This window comes from Macadamia integrifolia, unplaced genomic scaffold (assembly GCF_013358625.1).
Source record: "Macadamia integrifolia cultivar HAES 741 unplaced genomic scaffold, SCU_Mint_v3 scaffold2955, whole genome shotgun sequence".
In the NCBI taxonomy this organism is placed as follows: Eukaryota; Viridiplantae; Streptophyta; class Magnoliopsida; order Proteales; family Proteaceae; genus Macadamia; species Macadamia integrifolia.
This window is the reverse complement of record NW_024869086.1, coordinates 562-13,714: the sequence shown is the minus strand read 5'-3', so window position 1 is coordinate 13,714 and position 13,153 is coordinate 562. Positions and strand designations below refer to the sequence as shown.

The window sequence follows — 13,153 nt, the reverse complement described above, 5'->3', positions numbered from 1 at the left end:
TTCTTAATTCCAAAAAAAAAAAGAACTTCAATTTGACAATTTACATATTCTGTCAAACTTTTATCATTTGTGTACTTTTTAGAGAAAGAGAAATTTCTTCCATCTCCTATCTTTGTGGCTCCCTGGGAATATAATTGTTCAAGGATGTGGTTTTTAGTCCGTATCCCCTGTCCTCTGATTTAAGAGGCCTCAATTGGAATGTGTTGGGCTGATCGTCGTTGATTTAATGGAGCGTATCTTCATTGTAAGTGGGTGGAGGTGATTTTTTTTTTTGCATGTACTTGGAGTCTGGATTCTTAAGTTATTGCTGAGAGGTACTCTGATGCTGGCTCCTCATATGTGGAATCCTGAAGTTTAGATCTGCAGTTGTGAAGGATATTGGGGTTGGGTTTCGTAATTTTAGGTTTTTTTTTTGGAGGTGGGGGGGGGGTGGGTGGGTTGTGGGGGGATACGACTACTGTTGTGGTATTGAAGAGGTTAAAGATTGTGGTTGTAATCATTGTATGGGTTACTTACTGCTCCTTAAAATAATTCAAACAGTATGACAATTCATGTGAGGCTGAAAGTTGGTAGTTATGCAACTTCATATGGACAATTCATGTTATAGGCTTTAAGCTAGTTCTTATGTCATGTTCATATGTTAACTTGGAGTTTCCTTTCATGGAACCCAGTAACTCTCACTATTCCCTAAATTATGTTCTTCTACTGTTCTACAAACCATATGGCAAAAATTATTCTGTACATGTCAAGATCCTATGTCAAACTCCTATATATTTGTTTTCTGTAATATTATGACTTATGAGGCCATAAAATTTAATCTACTTTATCCCCAGTTCCTTACATGCTCTACTGCCCTTTTTCCTCATTCCATTTGTGCATGGTATTCTTAGGTTAGGGTTGTTCATTTCCCATCCTACGTCAATATATTTTAAGGTGCATTAAGCTTGACATTTCTTTGGATGGTTGGTTTGGATTGGATCATGTATTACCTGTGGCCCTTGTGAAGAATATTAGAAATGAAATGTAGGGGAAGGGGATTTCTAATTTAGGGAGGTTGTGTGTGTTGATGCAGTTGAGGTAGCGAACCTTAATTCTATTTCAATGTAATCGAACATTCTCATCTGGAAGAGCATCATTGCATAATATCTCTATGCATTAAGAGGAATGTCAATTCCAGAGGACAGGGATTCCCTATGTAATGTAATGCGTTACTTCATGCTATTGAGGGTCAGGGAGTATGCAATGTAGTTTCTATATAATGAAGTGGCTTCTTTTAGAAGAGCATCATTACATCTATGTGAATCTTTCAGAAGATGTCAGTTCACGCACAGCACTGTTATGAAAAATGGTTAAAGAAGTAATAAATAATATCCCTAGCCCTCAATCATATAAAAATGGGGAAAAGAACGCTGCCAGGTTGTGTAGTGTAGACTAGTGCCTCCCTGTTTTTATTTCTCTCCTTCATCCTATGAAATGACATATCTGTCCCCTATTGTGGGCAGAGAGAGAGAGTTTCCTGTTTTGTGCAATTGTGGCTTAGTGCTTGCATGCACCATGCATTTCAATGTAATTTTTTTCCATGTTAATAAATACTTACATGGGATGGAAATCTTAGTGCCAAAAGAGTGAATGCTTTCCTCTACGAGATGATGATTCTTGTGTGTGTATTTGTGCCAACTGTGTGTCTCTTTCTTGCTTAGATAATTACAGTTCATTTAAGTCAGCGATGAACGGATGGATTTGACATTTTAATGTGTTTTTCACTCTATGTTAAGTAATTAGTTCCCATATCTTGTGTCTTAACTGTTATGCCTTCAAATTTTCCAGATAACTTTCTCCACTGTTGGGAGGCTGCTTGATTCAATTCTTGCAGAAGAAGGCCAATTCGTTGCTTCATCAGATGGCAGGAAGAAAAAGAAACTAATAAGACCCCAGATTTATGACTTAAATCATGACCATTTCTTTAAAGGAAAAGGTGCCGTTTCTTTTCTTAGCTCCCTCCTTGATGTTATGTTGCTGAAGAAAGATATAGTCAACAGGTATGCTTCCAGTTAGCACTTCCGTTCCTTATTATATTATGCCATTTCTCCAATGCATATGGGTCCTGCCACTAGATGCTATTTCATACTAACTCGATGCAATTCTGATTTCATAGGGTTTCTCTTATTGGGCCCTTATTTAAGCTTCTCAGAAAAATCTTTACTGATGGCTGGCTACTTGGGTTTGTTGACCAAGATGAAAAACTGCTTGACCCTTCGAATGTGGATTCTCAAACTATAACCAGCACAATATGTTACATTCAACATAGAGTATTAATAATCCTTGAAGATATTAGTACTTCTCTAGTATATGATAATTCCCTCAAGGTATGTCTTACCTTTTCAAGAACTTCAAAATACCATTTGCCATTTGGAGTCCAATAATAATTTCTCTTTATCATCAGCTTTCCTTTAATAGTTTTATGCTTATTGAAATACGAGGAGCACCTGTTCTGTGTGCAGGCTGGCATAGTTGGTGACTTTGACATAAAATTGTTGGTTGAATGTGCACGTGCTGCAAAGGATGCAGTGACTCGCAATCATGTATTCTCCTTGTTATCTTCTATTGCAAAGTTCAGTCCAGACAAAATTTTAGATCATATCCTTGATATCCTTACTGTCATTGGGGAGTCGGCTGTTACACAGGTTGGTCATTTTCCGTTGATTTGATGTTATTCATTGTGTAGAGCTTCTTACTTTAACTACCAAATATTGATTGAGCTTAAATGACTTGCAGTGTTTATCCTAATTGCTGTTATGTTAGTGCTTCAGATTAATTTTCATGCCTTCTCATTGCAACTTACTGTGTGAATTTGCCATCCATCTGTTTCTCTAGAGTGACAGTCACTCGCAACGTGTGTTTGAGAATCTGATTTCCGCTGTGGTTCCATGCTGGCTATCTAAAACAGACAATGTAGAGGAACTGCTTCAGGTATATAAACAAGTATTGAAGAATGACCTTGGTTGTTAAGGATCTTTGTCATGTTGATAATGCTGTTAATCTTTTGTTAATATGTGCTGATTTCTTGAATGTGTTTTTTCAGGTTTTTACAAATGTGTTGCCTGCGGTTGCTGCGCATCGAAGGCTGACAATCATGGTTTACCTTTTAAGGTATAACTTTGACATAATTATTGCTGACAGTTTTCTCATTTACCCTATGCTTGGGTTGACATCCTTGACTTGCAGGATTCTGGGAGTGAAGAGTTGCTTGGCCTCATTGCTTTTCCTTCTTTTTCGATCTTTGGTATCAAGGACATTCACATCATTCTCCAACGGGAGTACATATACCACCGGAGATTTTGTTTCTGTAATCCAAAAGGAATGGGAGTACATATTTGCACTACAAGTATGCGAGCAGTATTCATGCATGATATGGCTTCCCTCTTTGGTTATGCTTCTTCAACAAATAGGAACGGCTGATCAGTCTCAAGTGCAATTCATGGAGTTGCTATGTGCAATGCACTTTATTCGTTACAAATTACAGGACACAGAATTGGTTTTTAAGCTTGAATCTGGGGAGGAGTCTGAGGACATTCAGGTACCAACCTCAGTTCAATCCTGAATATTTTCCTTTCCAGATTATGGTTACATATGAGGAGCATTTAATTTTTTTCCTTGAATCAATATTCTAACATAATCCATTGAGTAATTTGGTATTTGATTTGTACAATATGTTTTATTTCAATCTAAGTACCTTTTTCAACTTTCTATGCTTCTGTAATTGGATTTCACACATAATATACAGGAATTCTTGCCAAACAGTCTAAAATAATTCAAATTTCAATGAACAGAAAGCTTGGTATTCCAGCAGGTCTCACATGATTAAAATAGAAGCTCCTGACTAGCAACATTACAAATGGCAGGGCCCGAAGTCCTCTCGGCCTTTCCTCTCCCTTCTAGTATCTTGGTATGATCAAATCAATTGTTTGGACTGATGCAGTCATCAGCCTTAATTATGACTAGATCCTCTCAGCTAACTCCCAAAATCCTGTAACAATAGATGTTACCAGTTGGTTCCCCGCAACAAATTATTATTATTTTTCTTTTCTAATCTTGCCACGTGTCCATCTCAACATCGTTATCTCAGTATAAAAGAAAAAATGACTGCTGAGAACTATAATCATTTCAACAGGTTCAGCCACTTCTGAAACTATTCCTGGTGCATTGTTCCTATACAGAAATGAAGATCTTTTTCAGCAGTGTTGTATACCATATGTTTGAAGTGTGGAGAGGCTTACAGCTAATTAAACTGTATTATGTAGTTTGTTCCATTGTGATTTCTCATTTTATTCTGAACTTATTTTGTGAAACTGAACTCTTTTTTGCAGAATATTTCTTTTTATTATTATTTTTTTGTTGATAGGTGCCGCGTAATGTATTATTACATTTTCATGTTTGAATTTTATTTTTTAATGTCTTGCATGATGAGTTCCATAAATTTCACAGAAAATACTTGGAGCACTAGTGGAGCAGGTTGTTTTGCACTTGCAACTTATCAACACCAGAAGTAAGCAACTGAATGTTCCTATTGGCATCAGGAAAGAAATGAAGGAGTGTATGCATACTTCCTTGAGGATTATAACAAAGGGCATGATCCCCTCGGCGTTCTTGAAGTGCATTACTCTGTTACTGGGCCATGTAGATATAAATGTGAAAAAAAAGGTATGGTGGTATTCTTGTGAATTTCAATCTTCATATTTGGGAGACATGGAGAACCTAGTTAACACTTTACACTGCAATTGAAGTGGTGTTTTTGGGAACCAGATTCGAATCCTTAAAATAGAAAATCAGTCATAACTTGATCTGACCTGACCCAAATTTCAACCCAAAGTCTAATGATATATATGACTAACATGGTTAGAGAGGTCTCTGCATGTATCATTTTTGGTGCTAAATTGAATGTTGCTTTTACCATTTATTAACTATTTGGATGACCTTACTATCCTGTCATGCTGTTGGATCCTTCTGTGGGAATTATTAAAGATAATCCTTAGAAGAACTGGTTGATATGATGGTAAATATCATGCAACGGTAGTTTTGGCAAGGGCTTTTTCTAGAGGAACACAAAAAAGGTTGATTGCCCGTTTTGTGGGATATACACATGCCATCACATTGGTCGACCAATGGGTATGTGGATTTCCTGCCATGTGTTGAACTGATTGGCTGGGAATCATCTCATGTATATATATATATATATATATATATATAATGTTTTTATGACTTACAAGCGAATTTTATTCTGTTTTCTTTGTGAGCAGGCTCTTGGGCTTCTGTGTGAAACCGTTAAATACCGTGCCATGAAGACAAAGAGTAAAGAGAGGAGTAATTCACATCAGAATTCAAGTTATTCTTGGCTTCATTTGGATAGAAATGCTTGCGAGGCCTTTGACAAGCTGAGTGCAGAAATTGTTCAGTTGATTGATGATTCTACAGATGATTCTGATACTCCCTTCAAATTGGCAGCAATTTCTGCCCTGGATGTTTTGGCAAACCAGTTCCCTTCAAACAAATCTATCTTCAGTAAATGCCTTGCATCTGTTTCGAAGCACATTGGTTCATCTAACTTTGCTTTCTCTGCCAGCTGCCTTCAGAGCACCGCTTCTCTAATTAATGTGCTTGGTCCAAGGGCACTAGCTGATCTTCCTCACATTATGGGAAACTTGTCAAATAGAGTTCATGAAGTCTCCCCATGCGTGGCTACACAATCCAAGGATAACCTGGATAGAACTGTTATTGGATTCTCTGGTTTCAAGGAATCTCTTCTGATGTCTATTCTTGTGACCTTGGAAGCAGTAATAGACAAGCTTGGTGGTTTTTTGAACCCATATCTTGGAGATATTATAGACATTATGGTGCTGCATCCAGAATATGCATCTGGATCAGATCTAAAGATGAAACTGAAAGCCGATGTAGTGCGAAAGCTGCTTACTGAGAAAATTCCAGTAGGTTATCTTCTATTATTGCCATGATTTAGTGTCGATTTCTTCATCAAAATATGTTTTGGGTGGTCTCTGCGAAAACTTATCTTCAATCTTGATTTAATTGTCCAGGTTCGCCTTACCCTTCCTCCTTTGCTTAAGATATACCCTGGAGCCATCAAATCTGGGGAGTCAAGCTTGTCAACTTCTTTTGAAATGCTTGCAAATTTAGTTGGTGTAATGGATCGGTCATCAGTTGGATCTAATCATGCAAAGATATTTGAACAGTGCTTACTAGCACTTGATCTTCGTCGTCAGCGTCCTGTGTCAGTTAAAAATGTTGATGCTGTAGAGCTGAGTGTTATCAATGCAATGGTTGTCTTGACGATGAAACTCACTGAGACCATGTTCAAGCCTCTTTTCATTCGGAGTCTTGAATGGGCAGAATCTGAAGTGGAAGGAAATGGGGGTATGGAAGGAAGGAATTTGGATAGAGCTATTTCTTTCTACAGATTGATCAATAAACTTGCTGAGCAGCACCGGTTAGTCATTAATATCTGATAATCTCTAATTTTTTGAGTTCAAATGCACCACTAGACAACTTTTTCCCGGTCAAATATGATTTTTTTTTGGGGGGGGAGGGAGGTGGGGTTGTTGATACTTAAAAGGGTTTTTATATGGCTAGTCTATTTCAAGAAAAATTTAAACATCCAAACCTTTGTTTTGTTGTATTTTCTTATTTGACCTAAGATTCCCTGCTCTATTCTACTATTCAGTTTTACCTGGTTTGCAAAGCATCCGTCCCCCAAGCTCCCTTTTTTTTCTTTTATTACTTCTTTTCCCCCCTTTTTTTCACTGTTTGGGAGCCCCTACTTGCAGAATTTGGGCCTATTTGATTTGATGTGGAAGGTTCAAGCATTTGACATTTCAATTTCTAGATTATTGTCATTCATCATTTTGTGTATGTGATTATTCAAGCATTATTTGATTTGCTTTCAACATTCAGGTCAAGTGACCAGTTTCAATGGATTCACATTGAAATTTGTTTTCCTCTCAGTTTTCTTTATTTTACTTATTTAGCTTGAGAGATATTCCCATACACTTCATTTACAGTCAACGAATTTATTTGATATCAGTTCTTGTTCTGAGTGGATCTATTAAAAGACTCTTCTTATTTTTATCACAGATCCTTATTCATTCCCTACTTCAAGTTCTTACTTGAGAGTTGTACCCGCTATCTTACTGATGGTGGTGATGCCCAAATTAGTTTGAGCCAGAAGAGAAAGAAGGCCAAAGTTCAGGATGCAAAAAGTGATAAAAAATTAGGAAAAGGAGTATTGTCACCGGGACAATGGCATCTCAGGACACTAATCTTATCATCCTTCCATAAATGCTTCATTTATGACACTGGGAGTCAGAAGTTCCTCGATTCGTCAAATTTTCAGGTTACTTTCTTTTTCTTCCAAATTCTGATGGTACTTAAAAGGAACAGTTAGGTAATTTCTTTGGAGTTATTTGGGAGTAAAGTATATGATTGCTCAATCCATCCCCTCTTATTCTTTCATTAATCCCTTGCCTCAACAGAAAAAAAGAAAAATTATCCATGGGATGTTTTGGTTTGGGTAGCTGTTGTTGATGCAGGTGCACTACCTTGGAACGATCCAAATCATTTGGGTATCCAGACGGAGATGAGCCGGATCCAATTGATTTTGGGTCCAGTAGGATATAAGGACTTACTTTCAGTTATTTTGTAATTTTATAATTTTTTTCTTTATTAGAATCAGATAATGTTAATAGTATTTGCCTATTTGGTTTCAAATTCTATTTTAGAGTTTGGTTTAGAGTTTAATTTCAGTTCAGTTTTAGATTACAATTAGGAGTTGTCTTTAAATAGTAGGATGTAACCATCGCAAGATTCAGATTTGAAGAATGAAATAGTATAGTGTTTGTGAGTGCCTGCATGGCCAGAGTGAATGTGCTATCTTCTTCTTCCCCCCTTTCTTCTTGTGTGATTCCCTCTCTCCCCTGCAACTTTGAGTAATTGAATCTCATCTCAGATTTCCACTTCTTCCTTAACTGGCTCTCCACCAGTTGTCCTTCATTTACTTGAGCCTTATATTTTTAATGAGTAAAAAATCTATCTAACTATACTATTAAAATATTCACAGAAAATGTCTCAAAAGATGCAGTAAAAAAACCACAAAGAAAAACCTCATGTAAACCTCATCCCAAACGCACTATGTAAGACCTACCATACCCATAGCCATATCCAACCATGACAGGTGATCCCAAAATGTAAACCTTTCTTGAATCAAAGCATTTTACCTTGAGGGAAATCTGTAGTCTAGAACATACTTAAGGAAGTACTACCCTTATCAAAGCCAAGTCCACACATCAATGGTGAACAACTAACCACCATGGGTTTCTGGAATCATCTCTAATGTAAGACTAGGTAAAAGTACCCAGCCCCAAGTAGGACCAACAAACAACTCCAATAATTCACTAATATAGGTACTGATGGCAGTACATAAACAATCCCCAAACAGTAACTAATTACCACCACAACAGCCAATCAGCTGGGGTAGAACATGGACAAAAACCAGCCAACAGAAGAGTGAACAAATCACCCAAGAATGGACTATGTTAAGACTTAAACATCAAATAAATTAAACCCTAACGGTAAGAAACTAACCCCCTGAACAATAGACTAAAACCTGGACATCACTGCCAACATTGGGGCTCTCTCCATCTTCTGTAGGGAGTTGCCATCAATCGGATACTGCTTGTGCCTATCCTTGGTTTCACGGTCGAAGTTCACATTAAAATAACCAAAGACACTAGTAAGCACCCTACCATAGAAAAGGTTTTCTTCAGTAGGGTGATCTGCTCAATGAGTCATGTGCCGCATCATCAGATATGGTAGGCATATTTGCTCCCCTGTGTACAGGCAGGAGGTGACATAAGCCTGAAGTAATGACACCTCGTTGTTGTGGCTCCCTGTTGGCACCGCATTGAACTGGACTATCCGGCAAAACACTTCGAGTGTGGGCCATAGGTTCTTGAACTTAGCCCAACCCTCTTCTCCACCTGTTGAAGTATGGCAAATCTCAGCAAGTTCATCCGGGAACAGAAATTTAGAAGCTGTCCTCTTAGAAGCACAATAGACTCTTATCACCTTCTTCGGAGATTCCGGTGATTTCAGCAAATTCTGCTGTGGTGAAGGCATAGTTGTCATGGAGCCAAGGCGAACCAAGGCGGTGGAGGGCTATCTAAGCACCCGCCTTAAGGAAAACAAGGCGGCCAAGTGTTATTTTTTATTTTCCCTATTTTCTAACATTATTTAGTAAGCTATATATACCTTGTATCATAAAAATCAACATTAAACTTCATCAAATCATTAAAAATCAACATTTAGTCACATCAAATCATAAAAAATCAACATTTAGAGAAATGCTCTTGTTCTATAATAAGTTTGACTGGTCAAATGATTTTATTTTTACATGAGACTTATTGCATTAGGTATAACATAAAACCAGCTTCCATTATGTCTAAGATTACTTAAATCTGAGTTGTAATGATAAAGTTATGCTCCGGTTGGACTTATTTTAAAGTGCGCGAATGCTGTTGACATGGCATGAAGAGGTAGAAAGAGGATAGAAGAGATGGTTGTAACCTTGGGAGTCATAACCGTGTTGAAACTACCCACTTCATTCAATATATATAATAGTGACATGTGACATAACCCTACTAAGGGCATAAAAGGAAATAAATGGCATAAAAAGAAAACAAATATAGAGTTACTGTTCACATGAACAATACTTGTGAACTGTTCATATGAACAGTGCTATGAACCCCTTAATCGATAACTTCTAACACTCTCCCTCAAGCTGAAGTAGACATGCATCAAAAGAAAGCTCTTGGTTGAACCAACATGAACTCTAATGAGCTCAAAGAGAGCTCCAATCAACCATCATGAAGCCAACAACAATATCAGTTCAAACACATCAAACATCAGTAGATAAAAAGAATGTCGTGTCGAATAAACCAAGCAAAATCATAAGCAACGAAGAAAATAGGCAGTAGCAACAATAGCAACATCAAAAGTCCTTTCCGAAGAAGACACTCCAACAACAGCTCAAAATAGAAGTGTAGCATCTAATGGCTACAATAAAAGCCCTTCCCATAGAAGGCACTCCAACAAAAGTGTAGCGTCCAACAACATCAACAGAATTTCCCAAGAGAAGGCACTGCAACAAAACTGTAGCACCCAGTAGCTACATAAAAAGCCCTTATGAGCCTCAAACAATGATCTCCCTAAACAGAGGTCTCAGATAAAATTCCGAAGTATCAGTTACTGTGAACCAAGTAGCAGCATCAGGTTGTTGGAGGCCAAACAACATCAGGTTGCTAAATATACCAAACAACATCAAGTCATTGAATATAACCATCTTTGAAAGATAAAACTGTTGTTGGTGACACGGGCAAATGCTTAACAATAAATCAATCTTCGACGGAAATAATCTTGAGTAGACAATAACTCCAATCACCCAATAACTTCTATCACTGATGACTTGAGCAGATAAGAACTCCAATTGAGCAAATAATAACTCCAATCTCCTCTCATGTGTAGCATTACATGTGGACAAATAATTTCCATCAACCACCATCACAAAGGATGATCATCACAAAGAATCCCATAACCATAAGCACCAGAATAAAATGTTTTCCAATCTCCCCCTTTATGGTAGTAAATTTGAACAAATAATCTCCAATGCAAAGATCAAAATTCCAAATCAATGCCAAAAAATAGAGAATGGTGAAGCAATCAAAACCAGAAGCAACCATGACTTTTTTCAACCAAATCAATACCAGAAAATATCTCGAATTGATACAATCAGAAGCAACCATGGGTAGAACATATTTTTTTGGGTGAATAATAAATTCATTAACAAGGTTTTGGGTGAATAATAAATTCATTAACAAGGAAAAAAGAGGGAATACAACCCCTAGGGGCAAAGAGAAATAGAAGAAAATAAAAGAGATGCTACAATAAACCTATTCCTAGGGGAGTTGCACAGCTGCTAAAAAGGAAGCGATTGGGCCTTGGGTAGGACATATTTTCAGAACCCGAAAGATGAGACCAGCAACCAGACATCCATGTGGAAGAAAAGACACCATTGCCAGCAAAACAGATAAACAAGCAATTAAATCTTCAGCCCTGTTGACTATACTTAGCCCTCCTGCAAGTTGCATCCGAGAAACACGCAAATACATTTTCAGACGCAAATAGATTCAATCGATTGCAGCAACGATAAATAAATCAGCAGAACAATTTAACAGACAGATTTTCAAGAGGTATTAACATAACCAGAAATCTTCAACAACCAACATCAACGAAAGCACAACTCCAACAATACCCGGTATGACTCATTAGACAGCAACATCAAACTCAAAACAGAGATACATGTAGCAAAGGGGAAGCAAATCCTAAGATCGACCAGTAAATACCATCAATTGTAGTCGTACCAGATTGCAGAGCCATGAAAAACAAAAAATCGAAAAATAGTGAGGCAACATTCGTCTTTAATCAAAAGTAGTAGCAAACCAGAAATCTTCCTGCAGTATCAAATAGGAGCAGTTGATTAACTTAGAAAACAGAGCAGAGAACATCGACATTAACCTGTAGACAATAGTGGAGCCGCATGTCTTCTTTTCAGACAAACCAAAGCAAACAATAGGAGAGATTCATCATACAAAATCAACCGAAACCAGTACACAAAACTCTAATTCTTCTTGTGAACTAGGGTTTCCTATTTCAAACCAAAAAACTCAAATTGACTCTCAAACTGGAAAATCAAGGTGACAATCAATATTGATTGAAATCTTAGAAGAAAAATGAAAAAGATCCTAAGATGAAAGTGGAGCAGCCCTTAAAGATCTGGCTCTGATACCATTTAAATAATAAAAGAGAAAGAAAGAGAAGAGGGAGGAAGAGGAGAAAGGAGATGGCTGTAAACCTTGGGAGTCACAACTGTGCTGAGACTTGAGACTGCATACTTCATTCAACATATATAATAGTGGCATGTGACATAAACCTACCAAGGGCATAAAAGGAAATAAATGACAAAATGGAAACAAGTATAAATTTATTGTTCAGGAGTTATTGTTGATAACTTCTAAAAAGGTTATTTATATGTGATATCTGAAGCCTCTCTGGTAATTTGAGAGTTTTCGACACTAACTGAAAAAAGGGGGGGGGGGGACACCAATAAAGGTGCACACATATTATTGCTTTTATTTCTTAAATGAATGATTGTTTCCCGTGATCTCGGGGATTACCCATATGGTACCAGATGAATGATCTCTGTAATATCAATTTATTTTAAGCGTTCCATGGCTATGATTTTTCTTTTCAAAGGTTGTGGTTACTGTGAGATGGGGTATTTTCTCTATCACATTGCCAAGTAAATTTGCATGATGAGAAATTTTTTTTTTTTGAGTTTTATATACATGTGTCAATGAAGCCACAATGTGAAAAGGAAAGCATATATTGGTATCCCTTCTGAGATCTAAATTGTTCCTTACAGGTTACACTGCTGTTATGCATATCTTCTAAAACCTAAATTGTTCCTTCCATGGCTTTTTCTTGATAGTTGTTCTATTGATTCATGCTTACATCTCTTGGCAGGTTCTGTTGAAACCCATCATTTCACAACTTGTAGCAGAACCACCAGCTTCTCTTGAAGAATTTCCTCATTTACCATCCATTCAGGAAGTCGATGATATTTTGGTTGCTTGTGTGGGTCAGATGGCTGTCACAGCTGGCTCTGACCTTTTATGGAAGCCCCTGAACCATGAGGTGACTAAAACGCTCTCAATATCCCAATCTATATGTTTTTTCTACAATCCAACGATCTGTTTCATACAGCATTTGCTAGCGGTCCTTATGTGTCATATTTACGATGTAGTTTTAATGTTATTTATTCTTCACATGGAACTTGACTTCTCTGTACTGAATATACCTAGCGCTAATTCTATGAAAATAGAGGGGGTTTTATTGTACTGTAGGGATATAGTGGATCTAATTTGAAGTAGGTACCATATTCAAATTCAAGTCGAATATGGAAGCTAACTGTCTCAATTAAGCATCCGGATTTGAATATGTTAGTTGAGTTGAGTTGAGTTGAGTTGAGTTG

At 37.2% G+C, this 13,153-nt stretch overlaps 1 protein-coding gene across 1 annotated transcript in view; it reads left to right on the top strand.

Moving 5' to 3' along the window:
* LOC122067519 (uncharacterized protein At3g06530) overlaps window positions 1-12,816 on the top strand; it is a gene marked incomplete at its 3' end in the record, with an annotated part of 35,518 nt that extends 22,702 nt beyond the window's left edge. The window contains 11 exon segments of the mRNA XM_042631368.1: window positions 1,828-2,039; window positions 2,156-2,366; window positions 2,502-2,684; window positions 2,875-2,970; window positions 3,083-3,150; window positions 3,226-3,577; window positions 4,486-4,701; window positions 5,298-5,981; window positions 6,090-6,499; window positions 7,144-7,402; window positions 12,646-12,816. Coding sequence (XP_042487302.1) covers window positions 1,828-2,039; window positions 2,156-2,366; window positions 2,502-2,684; window positions 2,875-2,970; window positions 3,083-3,150; window positions 3,226-3,577; window positions 4,486-4,701; window positions 5,298-5,981; window positions 6,090-6,499; window positions 7,144-7,402; window positions 12,646-12,816 — 2,862 coding nt within the window.
* Between the last annotated feature and the right edge of the window lie 337 nt (window positions 12,817-13,153).